The sequence below is a fragment of the Marmota flaviventris genome, chromosome 12 (genome assembly GCF_047511675.1).
Source record: "Marmota flaviventris isolate mMarFla1 chromosome 12, mMarFla1.hap1, whole genome shotgun sequence".
NCBI lineage: Eukaryota > Metazoa > Chordata > Mammalia > Rodentia > Sciuridae > Marmota > Marmota flaviventris.
In genome coordinates, this window is record NC_092509.1 from 97485894 (window position 1) to 97511390 (window position 25497).

A 25497-nucleotide genomic window follows, 5' to 3' on the forward strand; every position below is an offset into this window, starting at 1 on the left:
TTTAAGAGAACATGGATACCAATCTTGCATAAGCCTAATCATTCAGAAAATTTTTATTTGAATATTTTAATACTCAACATTTTAATATTTAATGTTTGAAGCAAAAATATGCTTAGAAATCTTCAGATTTTTAAAAAAGAGGATAAAATGTACCACTACATTAATATAAAAAAAATTTTAATCCTTTACTTTTGAACAACATTAAAAACATTTTGGGCTTTACATGTACATTAACCTTGATATTTAATATTCTTTCTAGTTGTATATGGACACAATACCTTTATTTTATCCATTTATTTTTATGTGGTACTAATGATCGAACCATCGAACCCAGTGCTCCCCACGTGCTAGGCAAGGCCTCTCCCACTGAGCCCCAACCCCAGCACTAACTCCCTTTTTCTAATGTCTAACCTCTAACTGTTTGATCAGACTGGCTTCTTGGGCTTTCAGTCTTTCCTTTTGTCTTTTTTTCTGTTCCTTCTTCAACTGGTCCACAACTGATTTTCTTTTCCGCAGCTCATCCTTTAGAGCTCTGATTCTGCCTTCAATGTCACTCTGATCAGATGTAGTTTCTGAAAGAAATGCAAAATCTTCAGTTTTGACTAAAGAATAGTTAACTTAGTAACCACTAATGAAAAGCTGTAATATAATACTTCATTTAAATGGTCAATCTAATACATAAAATTTAGAAATTTGAGCTTCTAAAAAATTAAATAAATGATTCCTTTATTTTCCATAAGTTCTTTTTTTCTTAGTTCTTCCTATTGATTTTCACTTTCTAATTGTACTATTTTACTATCTGAAATTATAAGTAAATCTTGAGGTATGAAGTAAATCTTGGTAAGATATGTAGCTGAAGTTGAAAATTTTTAGGTTAGAAATTTGTAGATTCTACAAGGAATTATTTCTGTTGATAAGGTAATCATATTTTACTACCCATTTCCTTAATTATTAACATATAGTTTTTTTTTTTTTTGGGGGGGGGTGGGGGGGCAACAGGGATTCAACTCAGGGGCAGTCTGACCACTAAGCTACATCCCCAGTCCTATTTTGAATTTTATTTTGAGACAGGGTCTCACTGAGTTGCCTAGCACCTTGCTTTTTGCTAAGGCTGGTTTTGAACTTGCGATCCTCCTGTCTCAGCCTCCCGTGCAGCTGGGATTACAGGTGTGTGCCACCACACCCAGCTAGTTTAATATTTTTAAAGTTGTATTAAACCCACTGGAATTTTATCATTTCAGATAGACTGAGTCATTAGCTGATATCTTAATACCACATTCTTTGAAAGTTCTTAAAATATCTAAAATTACTGAAATGAAGCTGGCTAAATCTTGTTTTCTCCCCAATAGTACATACATACACATGAGATACCAGTCATGGTAATATCATGAAAAAGCCATGTGTCATACGCATGCCATGAAAACAAACAGATATCATTTAAAAACACTGCTTATTCCACTCGACATGGAAATTACATAATATAAAAATGATTGTTCCTCACACCTCCTGGAACCATACAATGACGTCATTTCCACACACTAATGTTGAGTGAGATGTTTAACAACCTTAGAACAGAAATACTATTATATACAAATCTGAAGACTCAGTACAACATTGCATTACAAACCAGATTTTTACCAGGAACCTCATATTAAATTGTATAAGAACTAGCTATGCTTTTAAGTCCTCTGGGTATAGACCAATGAGTGAAATAGTTGGGTCAAATGATGGTTCCATTCCAAGTTTTCTAAGGAGTCTCCATACTGCTTTCCAGAGTGGTTGCACCAATTTGCAGTGCCAGCAGCAATGTAGTGAGATGAAATCTTGGAGTAGTTTTGATTTGCATTTCTCTAATTACTAGAGATGTTGAACATTTCTTCAAATATTTGTTGATCAATTGTATATCTTCTCCTGAGAAGTGTCAGTTCAATTCCTTTACTCATTTATTGATTTGGTTAATTCATTCTAATGCAAAAGATTATAGTCCCTTTTAAAAAATTTTATTTTAGATGTTGATGAACGTTTATTTTATTCATTTATTTATATGCGCTGCTGAGAATTGAACCCAATGCCTCACACAGGCCAGGTAAGTGCTCTACTACTCAGTCACAACCCAGCCCCAAGATTATGGTCTTTTTAAAAAACAGTGTGATCTAAATACCTGGGCTAGAAATAACAAAATCTGAGTTCCTATCATTTCCATGACACTGACTTGAGGTGGATTAGGAAATTTCTACCTGTCTCATACCAGCAGTAGCATTATACTGAGTCTTTATCGTGGGCAAAGTTCACTGATTGTTGATTGACACTCTTTAAAAAATGAAGTAATGACAAAGACCATTTTTAAAGTCTCAATCCACTATCTAGGTGTTTCACCTGACCAATTTCTAGAACTGGTGTGACAATTAAATAAGGTACTTAGAACACGTGGCATAGTGCCTGAAATATTATAAAAACAAAACAATAAAAACAAAAAAGTTATCAGCCTAAGTGTCCATTATGGATAAATGTGCAACGAAAATGTGAATTATATAGAAAATGGAATACTATTTAGCCTCAAAAAGGAAGGAAAATCCTGTCATTTGCAATACAGATAAACATGAAGGACATTATGTTAAGTGAAATAAGCCAGGCAGAAAGATAAATACCACAAGATCTCAATTATATGTGAAATCTAACCAAGTTGAACTCATAGAAGCAGAGAGCAGAATGCTGGTTACCAATGGATGGAGTGGGGCTAAGGAAATATTTGAAGAATATGAAATTTCAAGTGCTCACTTCGGCAGCACATACACTAAAACTGGAATGATAGAAGATAAGCATGGCACCTGTGCAAGGATAACATTCATATTTAAAAAAAAAGAAACAAAGAATATGAAATTTCAGTAGACAGGAGAAATAAGTTCAAGAGATGATTACAGTTAATAACAATGTGAGTAGATTTTAAGTATTTTTATTACAATGACAACTATGTGAGGTCATGTACATGTTAATGAGCAGCATTCTTCAATATATGTTCAAAACTCCACATTGTACATGATGAATATTACAATTTTTTTTGCCAAAGTAACTTAAAAATATTTTTTAAATGGAGGTAGTAACATTATTAACACAAAACAAACATTTTTATGTAGCCATGTTTTGGGTAGTATATTTCTTGGCTTAAAACTAAAAACAGGTGATAAGGAGACAACAACTGATCATCTTCCTTCCTCAAGTTTTCTTTTAATTTCTGAAGGAAACGATTGACTGGTTTCAGCATTAAAATTTTCTGAGTGCTTAGTATTGGCTGGTTTTATACTGATTTAATTGATGATGCTAGTACAAGGGCTGGAAGACTGCAACTTGAGCTAAAAATGATAATCTAGGATAAAGTATAAACCCATAACTTTGGATCTCCTAAAACTGTGTATTTGTTAGCCTGATATGAGTTGTGTGCTTCCAAACCTTTGGGGTGCTGCTTCATTAACTATTGTAGGAGACCATTACACTCTTACAGACTTAGTTTTAATTTTGCCCCCAAAATGATTATTTTAAATTAATATATTTAAAAAATTGTATAAGCCAACTTTGATTTTCTAATAAAAAATATTTTTTATGGTGTGAAGACTCAATAGCAATTGATGAAAAACTTAGTTTTAAATAAATGACCTTGGGAAATGTTTGTATTTTCAAGTACTAACTAAATTTGTATTTTTAAGAGTCCATATAAAAGGCTACAAAAGTGACTGACAATACATTGTGATCTACCTAAATTTAATATTGCAGCATAGTATTGACTGATTGATGGATTGATTGATTGTAGGTCGACAGCATGCCTTTATTTTATTTGTTTATTTTTATGTGGTGCTGAGGATTGAACCCAGTGCCTCACACATACAAGACATAGTGTTTTTTAAAAATAATCAATAACACCTAAGAGAATCTCTAAGAAAAAAAATAATTAACCCAAGCCAGCTCTCTAAATGATACTATGTTGTTTTTATGGAAATCTCTCTGTAAGATTTTTTGGGGAGGTAGAAGAAATGGGAAGTGGCAGGCAAATGATACTTTAGTTTGTTTAAACACATCAAGACAAAAATAATCTGGACAGAATAATTTGATTATTGCTCATATGCTAACTGTATTTACTTAGTTGATAACAAACTCTCCATCACTTAAGTAAAGGTGTTATATAACCCCACCACATTAAAGTTTATAAAGACTGTCTATAATTATTTCATCATGAAGAGGTAGAATGCACCTGTAGTTTAGAAATCTCAGAGCTATTTTTCTAAAATTAGTCTTACTTGGATAAGTTTTATCAATAAAATAGTATTTTACATATATTATCATTAATGCTTAGTACAGAACTTATTCAGGGTGGTTAGAACTTTATTCCATTGCTCCAGATAGAAACAGATAACCTGGTATGGAAAGAAAATTACAAGTAGCAGATCCAAGATAAGAATCCATGTTTCCAAGTACATATCAAATTTGTCTACTGACATGTTATTCAACTAGCAATAACTATTCACCAGATATGTAAAATATATAAAAATATTAATAACTTTCCAAAGATAAATATGAAAGATAAGATTCTTCAACTGCTTGACCCAAACTGTTTTTTATAGATATATTAATTACAACATTATTTATATGTGTGTATATATATATATGTATTAAATTATATATATGTATTAATTACTACACTATTTGCTAATGTGAAAAACTTGAGAAAATCTAACTGACCATCACTAGGAAAATATTTACAGTACATCCACCTTTTGAAATATTATGTAGATACTCAAAATAATTCAGGCGATCTACTGAATATGGATGTGAGGATGTGTCATGATTTACTATTGTCTAAAAACTTGGAAAATGAAAGCTCAGGATCAAAGACCCGTCCCTGCAAAGTTTTTCCCCCCAGTTTTTCCTTACTATTGTATGTCTATTCTCAAAATAAAACTAAAAATGAGCTCAAAAGGTAATATATTCATCATACCCATCAATATAATCAATGTAGTTATACTCAATACAATATTACTCTTCTTCATTTTATATAAACAGAGCATTGTCTTTATATGCTTCCTGAGGTCAACGTACTCCTTGAAGTCTTCTAGAGTAAAGGTTGTTCATTCTTTTGTAATTATGCTACAGAGATTTGTGGGTGGAGGTTATGGGAAAACAGCACTCCCCATTGCCAATTTGCAATCTATTGTTTCTATTACCACCACCACCACCCTTTTTTTTAAGAACTGGGGAATGAACCCAGAAGTCTCTACCATTGAGCCACATACTCAGTCCTCTTTATTTTGAGACAGGATCTCTCACTAAATTGCTGAGGTTGGCCTTGAACTTGTGATCCTCTTGCCTCAGCCTCCGACTAATTGGGATCACCAGTGTGCATCACCACACCCAGCTATTTTCCTCAAATGAGACTTGTGCCACCCTGTTCCATCATGGTTACATTATTCAAGAAATATTTAATAAATACCTACCGCATGCGATGCAAGAGGTCCTGGCACTACAATTATTAATAAAATAGACTCTCATCTTCATGAATTCATACTCTAGTAGGGGAGACTGCTGAGCAACGGCTGATTACAATATGTGTTGTCTGGGATGACATGCTGAAGTACAGAGCATTATGGAAATATACAGGTAGTGCCTGACACAGAAAAAAACTGAACAAATGTTTGATGGAATAAATGTCCACTAATACAAGAGAATAAAAACAGTTTGTCATGTTTTGTGAAAACAGGGATATAATTATCAATGTCAAACAAGGAATTATATGATTTAATCTTGGCAAGTAAAAAAACCTTACAAATGCTACAAAGGATAAGAGTGTACTAGCATATGGTTAGACAAAATTTATGAAAGAGGAACTCCAATGTAGTACAAAGAAATCAAACTCCTCATAATTAGTCTTACCTGACTGTGTCATAGATAATGACTCATCTGACCAACTATAACAGTGTTGCTGGGATTTGGCAGGCAGACGACATATTCCTCCAGTCCTATGACTTCCTTTGCTAGACTCCTGTTTTGACACAGATGTGCAGCTTTTGTGAGGTGACTATATAAACAGAAAACCAAACAGAAATTATTTGTGATATGGATGTAGAATTCTATTTAAAATTTGAGATACCAGCCAATTAAAGTTAATATTTACTATATCAAGAACTATGTAATGTTTTGAACAGCCAACAATAAAAAATTAAAAAAAAAAAAAAAATAAAACCATATATTTTCTTAGTAAAAAAAAAAAAAAAAAAAAAAGTTAATATTTACAAATAATTTTATTTTATTTTTTTTACATTTTGTTTTTTAACTTTATTGAGGTGCAATTCTTAAACAATAAATATACAATTTGATACATTTTACATATGTACCCACCAGAAGCCATTGCCATGATCAAAATAATAAACATATCCATCCCACCCCCAAATTTTCTCATGCTCCTTTGTGATTTTCCTTTTTTACCCCTGCCCCATCTCCAGGCCATCACTGATCTGCTTCCTGTCACTATAGTTCGTATTCTCCACAATGTTAGATAAATAAAATTATACTCATTTTTGTCTTATTTCCTTCACTCGGTATAATTATTTTGAGATTTATCCATGTTGAAGCATGTATCAATTCATTCCAATTAATTATCCATTCACTATTAAAAGCATTCTTAAGTATTTGTGTGGACATATACATTATCAGTGCTCTAGGATAAATACCTAGGAGTTGAATGGATGGGTTATATGACATGTGCATGTTTAATTTTTAAAGGCATTGCTAAATGATCTCTAAAATGATTGTACTGGGACTGGGGTTGTGGCTCAGCAGTAGAGCCTCACCTAGCACATGCGAGGCACTAGGTTCCTCAGACCACATACAAACAAACAAACAAATAAATAAAGGTATTGTTTCCAACTACAGCTAAATTATATATTTTTTTAAAAAATGATTGTACCATTTACACTCCCACCAGCACTAGATGAGACTTCCAGTTGTTCCGTGCCATCATTAGTACTTGTATAATCAGTCTTACAAAGAGTTTTAAATAACTATGACATAAAAAGTTTACAAATTCTACAAATGGATTAAGACCTCAATTTCTCAAGATGGGGATATGGCTCAGTGGTACAGTGCCTGCTAGCACACATAAGGCTCTGGATTCACTCCCCAGCATTGTTTAAAAAAAACACAAAAAACAAAACCAACCAAACCAAAAAAACCCTTGATTTTTCCTATGCAGGGGTGGGGAAAGCAAGCTTTAAAAAAATTTATAATAAATTAGAAGTGCTTACTGTGATCGTTACCTTCCTTAATCTTTTAATTTAATCTAAAAATTTTATAATTTTATGGGAGGAAAGGAAGGGGGAAAAAAGAGCATAATAAGATTGTCCACAAAGACTATTACAAAAGATAAAATTTCTACTCTGACATCACACAGAAGTGAGAATGCCTGATTTGATTCCATGCTTTCACTTCCTACCCGTCACTTTAGACAAGTTTCCTAGCCTGCTAATCTTCAGAGTAGGAATTATAATTGTGTCTATAGGATCATATGAGAATTAAATGAGATAATCCATGTAAAGCATTTAGTATGCTGTCTGGAACTAGTTAAATCACACTCAATAAATATTAGCTTTCAGTATAAAAAACACTTTGAGACACTACTAGTTTTAATTTCCTAGATACATTTTCCTGTGAGCAAAAAAAAAAATTCATTTTTAATATTCAATAAGTTTGTAGCTATCATGAACCTCAATAATGATGCTGTATAGAATTGTGTCAAAATGCAGTTTGGTCGTAAATTCCTAGAAGGTAGGAAATATGCTATGAGTAAATTATCTATACAAGAAATCTATTAGTCATATTATAAATTTTAAAATGACCAACATGATAATTAATTAAAAGCTTTTAAATATGTGCCCAAGAATATTATAATACAGTATTTTCAACATAACAAGGAATTAGCTCTTCATTGAATAAAAATATTTTTCCTCCAAACCTTTCAGGTGCTATACAACATACATGAATCTAACTCATTTTTCAACAGGGGGCATGCAGATAATTCTTCACATCCATATTAAAAATGAAGATTCTAAAAAGGATATTCTATTTTTTAAAACTGATAGGCACTAACTATGTATATGTTTACTAAATATCTAATTGTTATGCTAATTTCTTTATACACTTTATAAAACCAAAAATATGCTTCTATCTTTTTCTTAAGAGACAGAGAGACAGAGAATTTTTTAATATTTATTTTTTAGTTTTCGGTGGACACAACATCTTTATTTTTATTTTTTTTAATGTGGTGCTGAGGATCAAACCCAGTGCCCCGCACATGCCAGGCGAGCGCGATACCGCTTGAGCCACATCCCCAGCCCAATATGTTTCTATCTTAATTTTTTTTATCAGCCCCTTTTTCTTTGAAGTACAAAACTAAGGATAATACAGATAATCTAATTCTAATAAAGGCCATTATTCTAATTTAGAACCAATCATTTCAGATCTATTTTAAAGAGATGAAATCATTAATTTTATTCTGATTATGAGTTAGCAATTATTAGCTAAATTATAGTAAAGGCACTCCAGTATGATTTAAGATCTTATTATTTCTAAGACAAAAACCAGATTTTAGAAAGAACTTGTGCTGTTCTTACATATTATTTTTTTATAGACTTTAGAGGTTCCTATCCTTTCAAATATTAACAGACTTGACAGCATATAATTTTGTAACTGTCCCTAAAACTATAATTCATATATTTATAAATCTATAGGAGTAAATTAAAAATTTTATTTCTATTCAAATGTTATATTCTATATACTGTAAGTATGGGTGATAGTCAATGCTGTTATTTTTTCTTTAATACCTTTATTTCATTTATTTATTATGTGGTGCTGAGGACTGAACTCAGGGCCTCACATGTGCTAGGCAAGTGCTCTACCACTGAGCTACACCTCTAACTCCTCAATGCTGTTGTTAACAGGAATAATATAACTGTTAATAAAAACCTTTTAGTCAAGTTTCTTTTTAAAGGAGCTTTAAGATATATAGATATAGATACACACACACACACACACACACACACATATTAACTTACATGTTTACTAGGAGAAGTAGAAGATTCTAGTTCCTGTGAAAAAACCATTTCTTCAGTAAGTATACTGTGATCTGGACTCCCTGGCTGTTCCTGTACAATAGATTCAGATGGTATGTATATAACAGCAGGGCTACCCAATTCTTCTGGAATAGAGCTTTCACTGTTTAGATGAGAGGAGGAAGGTATTGGAGATTCCTCTTCGCTTGCTATTTCTAGAAAGAGAGGATACAACAAGAAAAAAATATATATAATCTTGGTCAGTAAAGAAATTAAACTGTTACATTTTACATTTGTTTTTAATATAAGATCACTACTAGCATGGGAAGCTTTATCATGCCATTTAACATTTACTATGAAGTCTGTCTGTTTAATTAGGAATTTTGGATGACACCAACTGAGAGAAATATCTACCACATATAATCAGCATATCAGACAATGACAATCCAAGTATGAGGACGCAAGATAGATAGTCATGGCTCTCATGTATTCCTTTAGCAGTGAAAACTGGTCCGACCATTTTGGAAAATAATTTGGTATTGCTTGAAAAACATGAAAAAAAAAAAAAAAAAAAGATTTTTAAGGTCTGTAAAAATTCTTTTGGAGGGGCTGGGGATGTGGCTCAAGTGGTAGCATGCTCACCTTTAGCATGCATGAGGCACTGGGTTCGTTTCTCAGCACCACATAAAAATATTTTTTTTTAGTTTATTTATTTTTTAGTTTCAGGTGTTTATTTATTTTTTAGTTTCAGGTGGATTTTTTAGTTTTTTAATCCACCTGAAACTAAAAAATAAATATTAAAAAATTCTTTTGGACCTAAAATCTACAAAATAAGTTTATTTAACATTAGGAATATCTATGCCTCAGATATTTTACTTTAACAAACAAGGATGACATGATGTATAAAAGCATTTCATTTAAAATTTTAAAGTTTTTATTTTTGGTGCTGCTGGTGATCAAACTCAGGGCCTTGTACATGCCAGTTAAGTATTCTACCTCTAAGCTACATACACCTCCAGCCCTAAAAGGTATTTGCTAATTATTGTGTATGTATATCATAATCAGAATGTTGGAATTAATGGTTTAGAAAATTGTATTAATTTTTAAGGCAGGAGGGAATAGAATCCTTTACATTTCTACTTTGTAAATCTCAACATAGATATTTTTGTTTCATAATAGTGCTGCTTACACACTAATTTTAAAAATTAAAACAATATAAAAACTAAGGAAGAAAATGAAAGTCACCTGTATTACCTCCTCTAATCAGATATTTTTGTGGAAGACTTTTTTGTTGTCTTTTTCCTCAATTAAGAATATTTAATAGTAGTACAAGAATGGTAGTCCAAAAAAAAAAAAAAAAAAAAAAACCTTCAAAGCGCAAAAGGATGTAAAGTGACTACCTCACACTCATCCCTAACCAATTTCATCTTCCCAATTTCTATACCTCAAAGGTAAACCAGTAATGGCCAAGTTTGGTTGAAGTATATGTGTGTCTTTCTAACCCTTTTCTTACATTTCCTTGACTGTTTAAAAATAGTTTTTAAAATCTGTGTTAAAAATCACATAAAATTTACTACCTTAATCATTTTAAAGTTTATGTATGTGTATGCTCAGTGGCATTAAGTACATCCCTCTCCAGAACTGCTTTATCTTTCTGAACTAAAACTCTGTAACAACTCCCCACCCTCCTGATCCTCAGTCCCTGGCAACCACCATTCTGCTTTTGGTCTCTTATGATTCTGATTACTCTAGGGACCCCATATAAGTGGATTCATATGCTCTTTGTCCTTTTGAAACTAGCTTATTTCACTTAGTGTAATGTCCTATAGGTTCATTCATGTTGTAGCACGTGACAGAATCTTTCTTTTTATGGCTTAACAATATTCAATTGCATGTATTTACTATATTTTGCTCACTCATTTACCTGTCAATATACACAAAAGTTGCTTTCACCTTTTGGCTATTGTAATAATGCTGGTTATACAAATACCTCTTTGAGATGGCACTTTCAAGTTTTTTTGATATATACCAGAAGTGAAATTGCTAAAACACATAACATTTTAATTCCTTTGAGGAACTGTCATACTGTTTTCACAGAAGCTATAATCATTTTACTTTTTCACTAGCTGTGCATAGGTGTTCCAATTTCTCCACATCCTCTCGAACATATCTGATCTTCTGTTTTTTTAATAGCCATCCTATGGATGTGAGGTGGTACCTCATTGTATACCTGACTTCTGAAGACAGAGTTACATGTCCATAGGAGTCTGGCAATATTTGGACACTTTTAAAGAAATATGGACAATTATTGGCCAAACTTCAGTGTTAATAGTCATGAACCACAAAGCAATGTTTCAGTCAATGACAGACTATACATATAACAGTAATTCCATAGATTACAGTAGAGTTTGAAAAATTCCTATCACCTAGTGATGTAATTGTTGTAAAGTCAGCATAATCCATTACCCATGTTTGTGGTGATACTGATGTAAACAAACATACAGTGCTGCCAGTCATATAGAAGTATAGCACATACAATTATGTACAGCAAATTATATTTGATAATGATTGTCATTGATTTATGAATTCACTAAATTATACTTTTAAATGTTTTCTGAAGCCTTAGCATGTTTTTAATGCCCACTGGTATTTGATTAATTTCTTGCCTCAACAGTACTTTGTCATTGTTTCTTTTTTTGTATCAGGAACTGAACCCAGGGGCGCTTTACCACTAAGCCATACCCCTGGCCCTTTTTTATTTTGAGACAGGATCTCATTAAATTACTTAGGGCTTCCCTAAATTGCTAAGACTGGCTTTGAACTTGCAATTCTTTTGCCTCAGCCTCTGGAGCTGCTGGGATTATCGGTGTGCACCACCACTGTGACCACAAGTACTTTGTCAACTAAAGTAGAACCCACAAAATAAAATCCCCAGCCTCCCCGGCAGCTAGTACTTAAGCATCTCCAATCTGATGTCCCTGTAGAAAAAGTTCATTTTGGAAGTAATCTGAAAAGAAGGCTCCATGAAGAATTATTTTAGGTGGTTTTCAATATGGAGTAAATTTTTCTGTAGTTACAGAGTCCCCAGTGCAGATGTGACATTAGTAGGGTAATTCTAATACAATGTCAATTTTCTTTAGGGCTTTCTGAGTTGCTGGGACAGGTTTTACATGATATGGTTTTAGAATTGTTCCTGGAAGCTAAGTATCGATATGTGTCTCTAGTCATCTCAAAAATTTTGTCAACCACTGAACCTCTTTATTTAAAATTACTTTTTGCCTGGTCAGAGTCAGCTTTAGATGTTGCAGCAATATGCTTAATGGGTACACTGCAATTTATTTCATTATAATGTATTTTTTGACCTTTTTCTTCTGCTTACATCACCTAACTTTCAAGCTATTCATAAGCTTTATTTGACAAGATTTAAAATTGCATTGAAATAACTTTTACTAGACTTATCCACTTGTTTTTCTCAATGAAGTTCCAAATAAACAGAGATGAAAAAGAAAAGGTATTTTTATTCTTTTGCAGTACTTGGGATTTAACCCAGGGGTTCTTTACCACTGAGCTACATCTACATCCCCAACCCTTTTTAACAATTTTTTTTTTTTTTAAACTGTATGTGTTTTTATGGCATGTACCACCACACCATAAACATACATACAATTTAGAGCTGAAAATATTTATAAAATAGCTGAAAACTATTTTTTAAAAAATATTTTTTAGTTGTAGCTGGACATAATACTTTTATTTTATTTGTTTATTTTTTTTATGTGGTGCCATGGATGGAACATGGTGCTGGGGATGGAACACAGTGCCTCTTACATGCTAGGCAAGCGCTCTACCACTGAGCCACAACCCTGACCCTGAAAGCTATTTTTAATTTGTCTTCCAACCAAAGTTGCAAAGAAAACATACTATTTTCTATTTCTATTATAGCCCACCATGAAAGATGAAAATTTGAGTCCTTTATCACCAGAACAAATGAATCTCTTTTCCAGGTCCTCTTACATTTCTTCTCAAAATGGAGAAAGAAGTCTGTATGTAGCAAGACTGTTGAGGCTAAAGATTAAGGATGAAAAGCTGACACAGAAGTAATCTTCTGCTGAATAAATTTTTTAAAATTATTAAGGAAATGAACTATATCCATTATGTCACTGTATGTACCACTGTATATGTACTACTTTCTATGTATGGCTAGATGATAATTCCCTTAATTTTACATGTTTCTGAATTTTCTATAAAAGGAATCAAACCACTTGTAGTCATTTGCAATGTTAAGTGGTTCTCATATGTCAATTTGTATTGCTGTAATTTTTCATTTTTACCGAGCATGACATAATATGTAAATATAGCACAATTCTGTTCTCTAATAAAACTGTTTTTTTTACCTGTTTCAAATATTCCTGCTATGAACAATGCTGTGTGTGTGTGTGTGTGTGTGTGTGTCTTCTAGTATAGCTGGCCAGAGTATATTTATCGATATCCATAACTCTATCTATATGTGTATATCTAACTAACTTATGTGACAGCAAAGGCTTTCAGACTTTTTACACCTTAACCATATTTATCTTTGATGTTTTCTATTCTATCTCAATGTTAGATCGATTACAACCACTTCAGGTGCCTCTAATGGGTCACAACCTACAACTGGAAAAGCACTGCTTTAATGATATGGGAGACAGGTCTACGAGTGCCAAGGCTGAGGTCCAGAACTCCGGAATTTGATTGCTCCCCCAACTCTTGGAGGTATTCTGGGGGATATGCTGCAGCTTGGACATTTGTTATGCTCCAGGTTACAAAGACTAGAAGCCTCGGGATGACATGCATGCCCTAGCAGGCATACTGCCAAAACTTGGTAGGTGAGATGGGCTGGCCACAGCCCAAGGGCCATGTTACTAGGTGCACAGGCTAAAGGCCTCAGAATTGAGCCTGCTCGGTCCACATACTTCAAAAGCAAGGACTTGTGGTGGCTCCAACAGTTGTCTTGCCCAGTACACATATAAAAAGCCTCCAGAGGGAATACAGCCTTGGTGTGTCAACATTCCCTTAATCTGCCTGATTCAAAACAGCGTGTAGCCTCCATGTTGCCCCAACCAGCTGAGTGTGAGCTGAGAAGAAACAGCAGATTTCAGTTTTGGCCCATTATCTATCTCAGTATCTAGTAGTTTCTAACGTAGAAGACAGGGAAAAAAGCATATCAGCTAGGAGGAATTAATGCCTTATTTTCTTTTTCCTTCCTTTGTCTATTTCATTATTACTATTATTTAAATTTCTCATTATTTTTACTTGTTTTTCTTTGTATTTTTCTTTCCTCTTCTTTCTCATTTTTCCTTTACCTTTTTTCTTTTTTTCCCTTTTTACTTTTCTCCTGTTGCTTTTTAAATTTTTCTTTTATTAAGAATTTTTAACTTTAAAATTTACACTAGATTATTCTTGCCCTTTTCTATTATTATTGGCACTATGGTTGTGTTTTTTGTTTGATTTTTAATATATTTCTATACCTGCTTGGTTTTTATGCTTTATTGCTATTGATTTCTTCCTTCTGAGCAGTGCTGGGGATCAAGCCCAGCACCTTGAGGACACTAGGGGGTTGCTCTGCAGCTGAGTTACACCCCCAGCCCAGTTGAGAGAAGTTTCACCTTTCTCCAGCCATGACCCTGCTTCCCACAAAACTTGGCAGATATTTCAACTTGAAGAATAGGCAAGATAAAATTCCCCAGCTAATGATCCACCCATAAGCAGGCCCAGCTAGGAGGGCCTTAAGTCCTGCTCCTGGACATCCACCCCCACAGGAACAGCAGGGAGAAATAGCAACTGTTGTGTACCTATGGGAGATCTTAGAACAGGCTGCTCCGATACCCTTTTAGAACCACATATTGCTGATAAGTCTGGAGGAGTAACCACAGAGGATGCACCACACATATTTTGCTGTCTATAGCACACCTACCTGAATTATCAGAGGGAACCCACTCCCGTGAGACAGCACATCCCTCAGGCTTTGACCCAGCATACACAGTGTCAAAACTACTAATTACAGCTCAAGTAGCCACCAAAACACTACACTACAAAGTCCATCAGGAATTAAATTTAACACTACATAAGAAACTGATATCCTAGGGCACATCGTCAAAAGAAGGCTGCTTACTAGGAACCCTCACATGAAAGTGGAAGAAAGACTATCAGGACTTGAAAACAAGGTGGATAAATTATCACATTCAGATAGCAGTAAGCAAACAAACAAACAATGAACAGAACTTGAAGATCTATGGTATACCATTAACAGACCACACATACACACACACCACACACAGAGTACGCAATGGAGAAGAACTACACAGATTAAAAGCACAGAAAACCTATTCAGTGAAATGATGCCAGGAAATTTCCCAAATCTTGGGAAAGAAATAGCCATCCAGGTACAGAGGCATTTAGAACCCTAAATAGACATGACAAGAAAAGAACATCTCCAGGATATATTATAGTTAAACTGCCAAAATTACAGAAAGAAAGAAAGAATATAAAGAGTTATAAGAGAAAAGCACCATGTCACATAAGGAAAAACCAACAGAGTAACACCATGTCACATGAGGAAAAACCAACAGACTTTTAAAAGTAGAAACACTGAAGGCCAAAAGAGCAGGATGATGTTTCAAGTCCTGAAATAAAATAACTACCAACCTAGATTATTATATTCAGAAAAATCCATCCTTCAGAAATAATAGCATTCTGAGATAAGTATAATCTGAAGAAATTCATGACCACTAGCTCAGCATTACACAAGATACTCGAAAGAATCCTACACTCAGAAGAGGACTATACCCTTTATCAATACCTTTATTGATAAAGGGTATAGTCCATTAAGAAGATATGATGATAAATAAATGCACTGAACCTCAGAGCACTCAATTTTATAAAATGAACACTATTAGACACAAAGGGAAAAATAGGACCCAAAATGATAATAGTGGATGATTTTAATACCCCACTCTCAGGAATAAAAACAGCATCCAGACAAAATAATCAACAAAGAAACATCAGAGTTAAATTATACTGTAGGTCAAATATACTTAGTAGACATCTATACAATATTCTATTCAATAGCTATAGAGTACATATTCTTTTCATCAACATAAAACTTTTTATAAAACATGTCTTAGCAAGTCTTAAGAAATAAAAAACAGTTTCTTGCTTCTTATCAGATCATAATGGAACGAAAGCAGAAATCAACAGTAAGAAAAACTATAGAGATTATAAGAACACATGGAAAGTGAACAATATACTTTTGAACCATAGTTCATTTTTGGAGAAATCAGGTTGGGGGGTTGGATTTTAAAAATTCTTAGAATCAAATGAAAATAGAAAAACCCATACCAGAATCTGTGGGAAATAGTGAAATCAGTACTTAGGGAATTTTATAGCTAGGCACCTGTATTAAAAGAGTTGAAAGCTCTCAAATAAATAACTTTTAATTATGCAGCTCAAGGTCTTAGAAAAACAAAAACAAATCAAATCTAAAATCAGTAGAAGGAAAGAAATTATAATAATTCCCCTCTGGAACAGATCTTTCATATCAGGTATGGATCCAACTTCACTATTTCTTCCCATAAACATTTATAAGACAGGGTTTCTATGGTTCTGCAAAGCTACCTGTGTAAAAAGTCAACTTTTCATAGATGGATGGGTCTTTTTCTGCTTCACACTCTATCTCTGTGCAAATATCATACTGTTTTAAGTCCTGATATATGGTAAAGTAAGTTCCTGTATTTTTGGTTTTTCTTTAGAAATGTTTTAATTTTTGGTCTTTGTTCTTGCATATCAATTTTTTAATGAGTCTGTCAAACACTATAAAGAAATCTTGTTGGGTTTCTGATGTAAATTGCCTTGAAATCTACATATCAGTTCAGGGAAAATTAACGTCTCATGACATTGAATCTATCCATGAATATGGAATAATGTCCCATTTACTTTAGTTCACTTTAATGTCTCTCAATAAAATTCTAAATTTTCCTTCATAAAGATTGTGTATACTGGCCAGGCATGGTGGCAAATGCCTGTAATCCCAGTGGCTCGGGAGGCTGAGGTAGGAGGATTACAGGTTCGAAGCCAGCCTTAGCAACTTAGTGAGGTTGTAAGCAACCTACTGCGACTCTGTCTCTAAATAAAAAATAAAAAGGGCCAGGGATGTGGCTCAGTGGTTAAGCAATCCTGGGTTCAATTCCTGGTACTAAAAAAAAAAATCTTGCATACTTTTTGTAAAACTTACAAATAGGTAAAAAAATACTTCATATTTTTGGCTTTTACGTGTATTTTTTTTTTTTTTTAAAGGCATGATACATAGAACTTCTTGATCTACAAAGGATAGAATGACTCAAATTATATGCAGGCCAACCTAGTGGGAAACAAGATCAGATCTGGCCAAGAATTGGTTATCAGAGACAGTGCTTATACTTTGAAAACTTACTCTGCAGCTTAAAAAATTCTTGGTTCCTGTCACTAAGAAACAAAGTAAAAAATATTAGACGCATCCATATTAATATGTGATTTTATGGAGGTCTTCCACCAGAATGTGAACGTAGAGTTAAGTGTAGGGGATAAGATCTTTTGATATTTAAAAAATAAATTATTTAGAAACTAAGAAATTAGACATACCATACTCTTTCATTTGCTACAATAACAAATTGACAATGAAGACTATTCAAAAGAAATGTTCATTCTAAAGAGGGAGGGAATGGTAATGCTTTCCAGAACAGAATAACCTCCTGCTTTCCCAGACAATTAGCACTGCTATTCTTCCATGATACATATTCATGTGGAAAAACTTGTTGAGTTTTGCCAGGGCCGGATGAAAAACAGAGCATTTCCTAATTTAATCAGCTAATTCAGCTCAGTGAACATTTTTGGAATGGATCCATAAACTCTGGTCATTGTTTTGTCAAACATCTGAAAACTGCACGATTCCCCAGCCCTTAGCATAGTTTCTGTTCAATATCTTAAAGCTGGGCTCAGTCCCACTGTGACTTGTCTCAGGGCTGAAGTGAGTGTTAGTCATCAATGTCTGGAATGTCATCATAGGAGTAACCCTGCCAGCCTTAAATGCATAGTCAGCAATGTGCCAGCAGGAACACCAGAATGCCAATGAGCAGAACAGGAAGGGCCTGGTCTGCACCACTACCCTTTACTGATATGGCTTGACAGTAGGAGGGAGCCTATGATAATGAGAAAGGTACCAATCAAAAACAGCACAGTGGCAAGTGCAGTGGTCTCATAAGGAATCTTAGGAGAGCTTTTCTTAAACTGAAGATCAATGTAGCCTTCGACTGTGCTAGAGAGCCTTGAATATTTTACTTTACTACTGGGGATTCCAACAGCCAGATTAGTATCAGACAGCATTATAATACCCTGACAGCTACAGTCTGAGCACATCGCCAAGACTGGAGCTAGTAGGGAACTCGCCCATGGCTACCAGACTACACATTCCAGGCCTCATGGCACAGTCAACCTAACCGCCTCCCCAGTAAACACTGACTGGCCACCAGAAGTGTGTATCTTTTTTTAAAAAAAATCAGATTTTTCTAACCAATTTTTTGCTGGTGTACAGACATATAACTGAATTTTTGTTTTATGGATTTTATAACCAGCAACCTTGCTACACTCATTTATTAATTCCAGTAACACCTAAGTGCTGGATTTTTCTATGTGCATAGCTGTTACCAATTATAAATAGTGAGAATTTAACTTCTCCCCACTATCTATGATTTTTAATTCTTTTTCTAGCTACAATGAACTGTCTAAAACCTATACACAATGCTTAATAAAGGTGAAAATAAGCATCTTTGTCTTATTTCCAAATTCAAAGAGAAAGCTTTCTATATCTCATTACTAAGTATGATATCTGGTGTAAGGTTTTTTTTTTTTTTTTTAAATATTTATTTATTTTTTTAGTTATCGGCAGACACAACATCTTTGTTGGTATGTGGTGCTGAGGATCGAACCCGGGCCGCACGCATGCCAGACGAGCGCGCTACCACTTGAGCCACATCCCCAGGCCCAAGTTTTTTGTTTTTATCAATACCCTTTATTAGGTAAAGAAAGTTCCTTTTTATGGCTGGATTAATTAAAGGTTTGTGCATTTTATCACAAATGTTATTAAATAACTTTTCTGACCTGGTCATGTATTTTTTTCTCCTTTAATCTATTTATGATAATTTACCACATTATTATTTTTTAATGTATGCTCAACCCCACTTGGTCATGAAATATTAGATTTACTATATGATTGGAGCTGGTGTACTAATATTTATTTAAGATAGAGGAGGCTAGCCTTCTCCTTTTTGATACTGTCCTTTTATAAATTTAATATCAAAGTTACATGCTAACCTCATAAAATGAATTGAGAAATGCCTCTTTTTCTATCCTACAGAAAAGTAAATAATGATACGCGTGAGGTTCCCCCTTGAATGTCCAGAATACTACTGAAGATAGAGGAGGTCTTCAAATATTCAAATTTGTGTTAGCAAAAAGTTATTCACCATATTTTCTTATCTAAGTTCTACAGCATTTACAGTTGTATTGTCTGCTTTATCTTTAATTAGTCATGTTTTAACAAGAAATGAAATAAATCTTTCAAATAGGATAAGCTTTAGTTTTTAGTCTGAACAGAGTTAGTATTCATTACCTTTATGATCTGTTCTCTGGTCCTCTGGTTCTTTCTTAGGAGTTTTCGGCTTTGTTAATTCTTTGTCCCAGGCAGCCAAAGCCTGCTTTTCCATTTGACGAATTTCCGCTTCTTCTGCATCTAACCGTCTCTTCCACTCCAGGAGCTCCTCTGCATGTTGCCGTCGCTGCATTAGTTTTTGCTCTCGCTTTGTCAAAAACCTATGATCACATCATGAAGAACAGTGAGAAATAAAGCTATAAGGAATAAATAATTTTGAAAGCTCTATTTTTCATTACCTTATCAACAAGCTGTGCAAAATAATAGATGAGTCGACTTATTCAGAAAATGAGACAATTTATTTTTTTACTTATATTTGTAAGATTAGTAAAGAAAAGATAGTGGTAAATTCAGAAAAAGTATCTTTGAGATATATTAAATATTATCAGTCATGATTATTCATATATTTCTTTTAATAGGTGGTTCTGTTTCATAACAGAAAATGTAAGAAATTTATTCTGAAGGCTCACACCAGAATACACAAAAATCCCAAAACAATAAAGACCAAAAACAACAACAAAACCCCTCAAAACCCCCCAAACAAGCACGCAAACAAAAAACACATTTATGTCCTCTTTTGACTTTAATTTTCAAATTCTATCTGGCTTTGCTTCAGGTCTAGTGAGTTAGGCTCCCATTATCTAAGAGATACAAGGTCAGGTGATAAATCATTTTTTATGTAGAGAACACTGAGCATCAGTCAGATCTTATGCATATAATCATTAACTGAGTAAAAGGATGCATCAAATGTCTCAAATTTTCAATTTAATATAATCTCTGATCTTCTATAGGTCAGAAGGGTTAGGAGAGATTACTAATTTAGGGAAAAATATTTGATTAGTTTAAAGCTATTAATAAAATCTCTTCAAATGCAGATGCCATGGCTAAATGAAAGGTATGCTGTCCATATTATTGGTGTCAGATATACAGCAGTAGCTAGCCAACAAAAATGCATTTACACATCCAACATTTAGTCAAAAGCACAAGAACTGTCACTTCTGGAACAATCATCATGTCAAATTAACGTGGAAACACAAGGTAAAATCTATATGACATTTGACAAGAGGTCTCCAGGCTGTTAAAAAGAAATAAAACAAAAAAAGCAAACAAAACAAAAAGAACAGAGCATGCTCTATCAAAGAGTGCACTAAAAAAGGTGCAGTTACCTGACCAACTGGTTGTAGATATACAGCTGGAATTTGGGATGAAGGTTGGGAAAACAAACACTGAGAGAGGCCCAGTGATGAGACGTAAAGACAGAGAAGAAGTAGTGAACAGGAGAGCAGTGTCTACAAAATAAGGAGGAAGATTTTTAAAACCAAGAGATCAAGAGGTAGGAAGAATGAGAAAGGGAAAGCATAAGAGCCAAGTGAAGAATTTTCAATATGCTTCCTAAATTACATTATAAGCTACTTGGTAAAGCACGTGTTATACTCTGTGTGACATAAAAACATGTACTTTCACAGATCTTACCAATGGTTTCTAAATAAACACGCCTTTCTTCTCAAATATGACTTAACCATCATGTGTCTTTTCAGTTTAATTTACTTGTTTGTGAGTGATGAGAAGTACAGTGTGGGGCTAATAAATTTTCAAATAAAGTTTGAACCATGAATCTAGTATATCAGCAATTCTACTAAAATAGGTAACCCTAAACAACTGATTTTATATCTGTACCTTGTCATATATTTTAAGCTTGAAATTAAATCAAAAGTCCATTTGCCTTACTTAACTGTACCATCACGATCCAGCCTAAAAACGTTTAAACCTATTTGTAGAAAAAAACCTTGTTAACCTCTAAACATAAAACTGCTAACAAGATCTCCTTGCTTTAAATATAACAAAGGCCCATTTAAATAATAATGTTAAAATACAATGCCCATTCTATAAAATATCAGGATGTAAAATTAAGAAAAACTGAGCTAGTCTCAATAAATACTATCAGTTAAAAAAATGCTATGAGCTGGGTATGGTGGCACATGCCTGTAATCCCAGTGGCTCGGGAGGCTGAGACAGGAGGATCGTGAGTTCAAAGCCAGTCTCAGCAAAAGTGAGGCACTAAGCAACTCAGTGAGACCCTGTCTCTAAATAAAATACAAAATTGGGCTGGGCGGGGTTGGGATTGTGGCTCAGCAGTAGCCAAGCTCGCCTAGCACGTGTGAGGCGCTGCGTTCGATTCTTAGCACCACATAAAAGTTAATAAATAAAATAAAGGTATTGTATCCAACTACAACTAAAAAAATATTTAAAAAATAGGGCTGAGAATGTGGCTCAGAGGCCAATTCCCCTGAATTCAGTCCCCAGTACCCTCCCCCCAAAATTAAAATAAAAATGCTATGGACAGCTCAATCATAAAGTTAAAGGTAAGAAGAAAATTCTATACCCTAAAGTTACAAAAGTAGAAAAAATAAAACCTTTTGTCATAATAAGTAGATCACTATACACATACACAAAAGGATAAATAAATCTTAAAGTTTGAAAGGTTAATTCTCTTTGACAGAGCATGCTCCTGTTCACATGCACACAACAATAAATTGTAGATCAAGGCAACATTTATTGCCTTGGAAGGGCAAGGAGTAATATCAGTATGTCACGGAAGTGAGAAAATCTAGGTATAAATCCAGTCACATTTAGATTTTAAGAAATATATATATAATCTTGCCTATGCATATCTTTAGATAACAGACTATTTTAACGTCTATTTCCCCACATATAGTATTTTACTTTTCCCTTCATTTATTTACACACGCAGGCACACGTGCATGCATGCCCAACTGGATTGCCTTGATTTTCTGCACTGAAGTTCAATGAAAAACATTGCTGCAAATTTCAGTAAGACAATGCAATTTTCCTTGCCATTCTTTATTGATGTACAATAAACTTATTTTGATGTTCATTATCAAAATATTATGCAAAACCAAATGTTCTTAGCAAAATGTTCTAAAAAATTTACTCGTAACATTCAAATGTGACACCCACCCTCTTAAGTGTGTAACTGCTAAATGCATGCATGACCTAGTACAAAAAGTAAAATAATATTTTACACGTGAAATAAAGTGTAAAAATATACAAGTTAAAATTTTTTCACCCCCAATTATTCTTCCTACTAAAATAAGAACTAACATTTACTTTTCAATTATAAAGATTAAACACATTCAAAAGCTCTTGTTTAGAAATGAGGAACAAAAGAAATGACTAATAGAAAATGAAAATAAAACAGTTTAGGAAACAGTGTAAGAAAAGTTTTAACCTAATTATAAAGTTAGAACTTCTTCCCCCAAACATTTCTTTGTTTACAATAAAAACATTCTCAAAACTAAAACTTTAAAAGCTGAATAAAGGTGAGACAAAAAAGCAGTACTTCACCCTAAAGTTAACAATCACTCAATACAAAGAACAGGTAAGAAATAAACAAAATTTATGAATTATGGATATATAAATGTCTGCTAATATAAAATGATACTAATATTCTTTATGGTTGCTATCAAGGCAACCCCCAAGAAGACCTCTGATGGTAACAGAACACTGGATTAAAATTAGATATACAATAAATGTAATCTAGTATGGAAATAATTATGTTCTTATAATGTTTGAATTTAAAGAATTAATTACTAAAGAACTTGATTGAGTAAGTCACACCAGCATATGACTTGTTCATGCTGCTATTCGACTATAGTAATAAGCCATCTAGCACTTTTCCAGTTTCAACAAATATTATTCAGAAGGGCAAGTTTCTACTGAAGATATGTAGTTATCAGTAATTTTTTAAAAAAATTGTAAGTCTAAAAGCAGATATGTTAAACTTTAACTAGCTGAAGTCCAGAGAGCAGGGTTCTAGTTCTAACTCTGCCATTCTGCTGTGTGTGAACTCAGGCAAGTCACTTAATCTTTGTGGGCCTTAAATTCACCGAGTCAAATAAAGACAAGTTCCCTGAGACCTCTTCTAGTTCTACCATTTTATGATTCTTTGTACATTCAAAAACCTCCCACTTTTTAAAAATAACATGCTACAACATCATATGACATGACAAATTTTCTCCCACTGAGCTAATACAACTATGAACAGTGTTCCAGCTATAATTTGAAAGAAAAAAAGATTATATAAATTTTAAATGATAATTGCAGGTCTAAAATCCTTCAAATTTGAAAGACAGTAAATAAAACAAATGAAAATTTAATACCTTAAATTGTTTTAAAATTCCTTCTGTATCTGTAATTCTTTAATTCTATATTATTATAAATAAAAATAGAACATAGTGCTTTAAATCTTAAAATAAATTTTTCTGAATTTTTAAGCATATATATATATATATATATATATATATATATATGAAATATTATATATATGTGTGTGTATATATATATATTTTTTGGTACCAGGGATTGAACTCAGGGCACTTGACCACTGAGCTACATTCCCAGCCCTATTTTGTATTTTTTATTTAGAGACAGGGTCTCATCGAGTTGCTTAGTGCCTTGCTTTTGCTGAGGCTGGCTTTGAACTTGCGATTCCCCTTACTCAGCCTCCCGAGGTGTTGGGATTACAGGCGTGTGCCACTGCATCTGGCTTTTAAGCATCTTTCATAATACTTGAATGAGAAGATAAATTAGGGCAAGGATAGTACTGATGTAAAAGAAAATGCAGGGCTAGGTTTGTGTCTCTGTGGTGCAGTGCTTGCCTCACATATGGAGGGCACTGGGTTCGATCCTCAGCACCACATAAAAATAAAATAAAGGTATTGTGTCCACCTACAACTAAAAAGAATATAAAAAAAATAGTGCAGTTTAGCTTTTTCTATAGTAAAACCTATTTATTACTTAAAATTGTATAATAATTTGCATACAGTTAAATAAACAAAATAATACAGTACACTATTCTTGACCAAGGAACTGCAGAAATTAAAACACAACATTATACTACCAGAATTTATTTAGCTACTACACTTATAATAGAAACTTCTCTAAGACAATTATATTAATCTAAAACAATGTTGTTTAATAAATTATTTAAGATAATTCTTTTTTTTTTTTTACTATTTATTTTATAGTTGTAGTTGGACACAATACCTTTATTTCACTCATTTATTTTTTATGTGGTGCCGAGGATCGAACCCAGGGTCCCATTCGTGAGAGACAAGTGCTCTACCGCTGAGCCACAACTCCAGCCCCTAAGATAATTCTTAACAAGGTATTTTCTTTAATAGACTATCCAAGACTCTACTTTGAAAATCCTTAATTTTTAAAGTTCAGCAGATTAATGGTAAAGATTTCAAAACTGAATAGACAAACCATAAATACTTTTATTTATTTATTTTTTTGAGACACGGTCTCTCTAGGTTGCTAAGGCTGGCCTTAAACTTGTAATCCTCCTATCTCCGCTGCCCAACTAGCTGGGATTGTAGTCATATAGTGTACTCAGTTTATAAATACTTTAAGATAGAATAATATCATAAAATATTTCTCTTCTTAAGTTTCTGGTTAATTATTTAAATTAAATAATTTGCCCATTTAGTGTTTTTTCTTTTCCTTTTCTTGGTACCAAGGATTGAACCCAGGAGCACCTAAACACTTGAGCCACATCCCCAGCCCTTTTTACTTTTTATTTTTGAGACAGAGTCTTGCCAAGTTGCTTAGGGCCTCATTAATTGCTGAGGTTGGCTCTAAACTCATGATCTTCCTGCCTCAGCC

General features: G+C 33.5%; 1 protein-coding gene, 1 non-coding gene and 1 pseudogene across 6 annotated transcripts in view; 1 reads left to right on the forward strand and 2 right to left on the reverse strand.

Annotated features, from left to right (window-relative positions):
- Window positions 1-25497, reverse strand: part of Cep350 (centrosomal protein 350) — a 161979-nt gene that overhangs the window by 29503 nt on the left and 106979 nt on the right. For all 5 annotated transcript variants that reach the window (XM_034636357.2, XM_071600263.1, XM_071600266.1 and 2 more), the window contains 4 exons: window positions 19771-19970; window positions 9096-9307; window positions 5920-6064; window positions 412-572 (listed from right to left, as the gene is read on the reverse strand). In XM_034636357.2, the coding sequence (XP_034492248.1) occupies window positions 412-572; window positions 5920-6064; window positions 9096-9307; window positions 19771-19970 (718 nt within the window). The remainder of the gene's footprint in view (window positions 1-411; window positions 573-5919; window positions 6065-9095; window positions 9308-19770; window positions 19971-25497) is intronic.
- LOC114092481 (U6 spliceosomal RNA) lies at window positions 2771-2874 on the forward strand. The gene has a single exon (XR_003582735.2). It is a non-coding gene; the product is annotated as a U6 spliceosomal RNA (small nuclear RNA).
- Window positions 18137-18518, reverse strand: LOC114092307 (transmembrane protein 230 pseudogene; annotated as a pseudogene).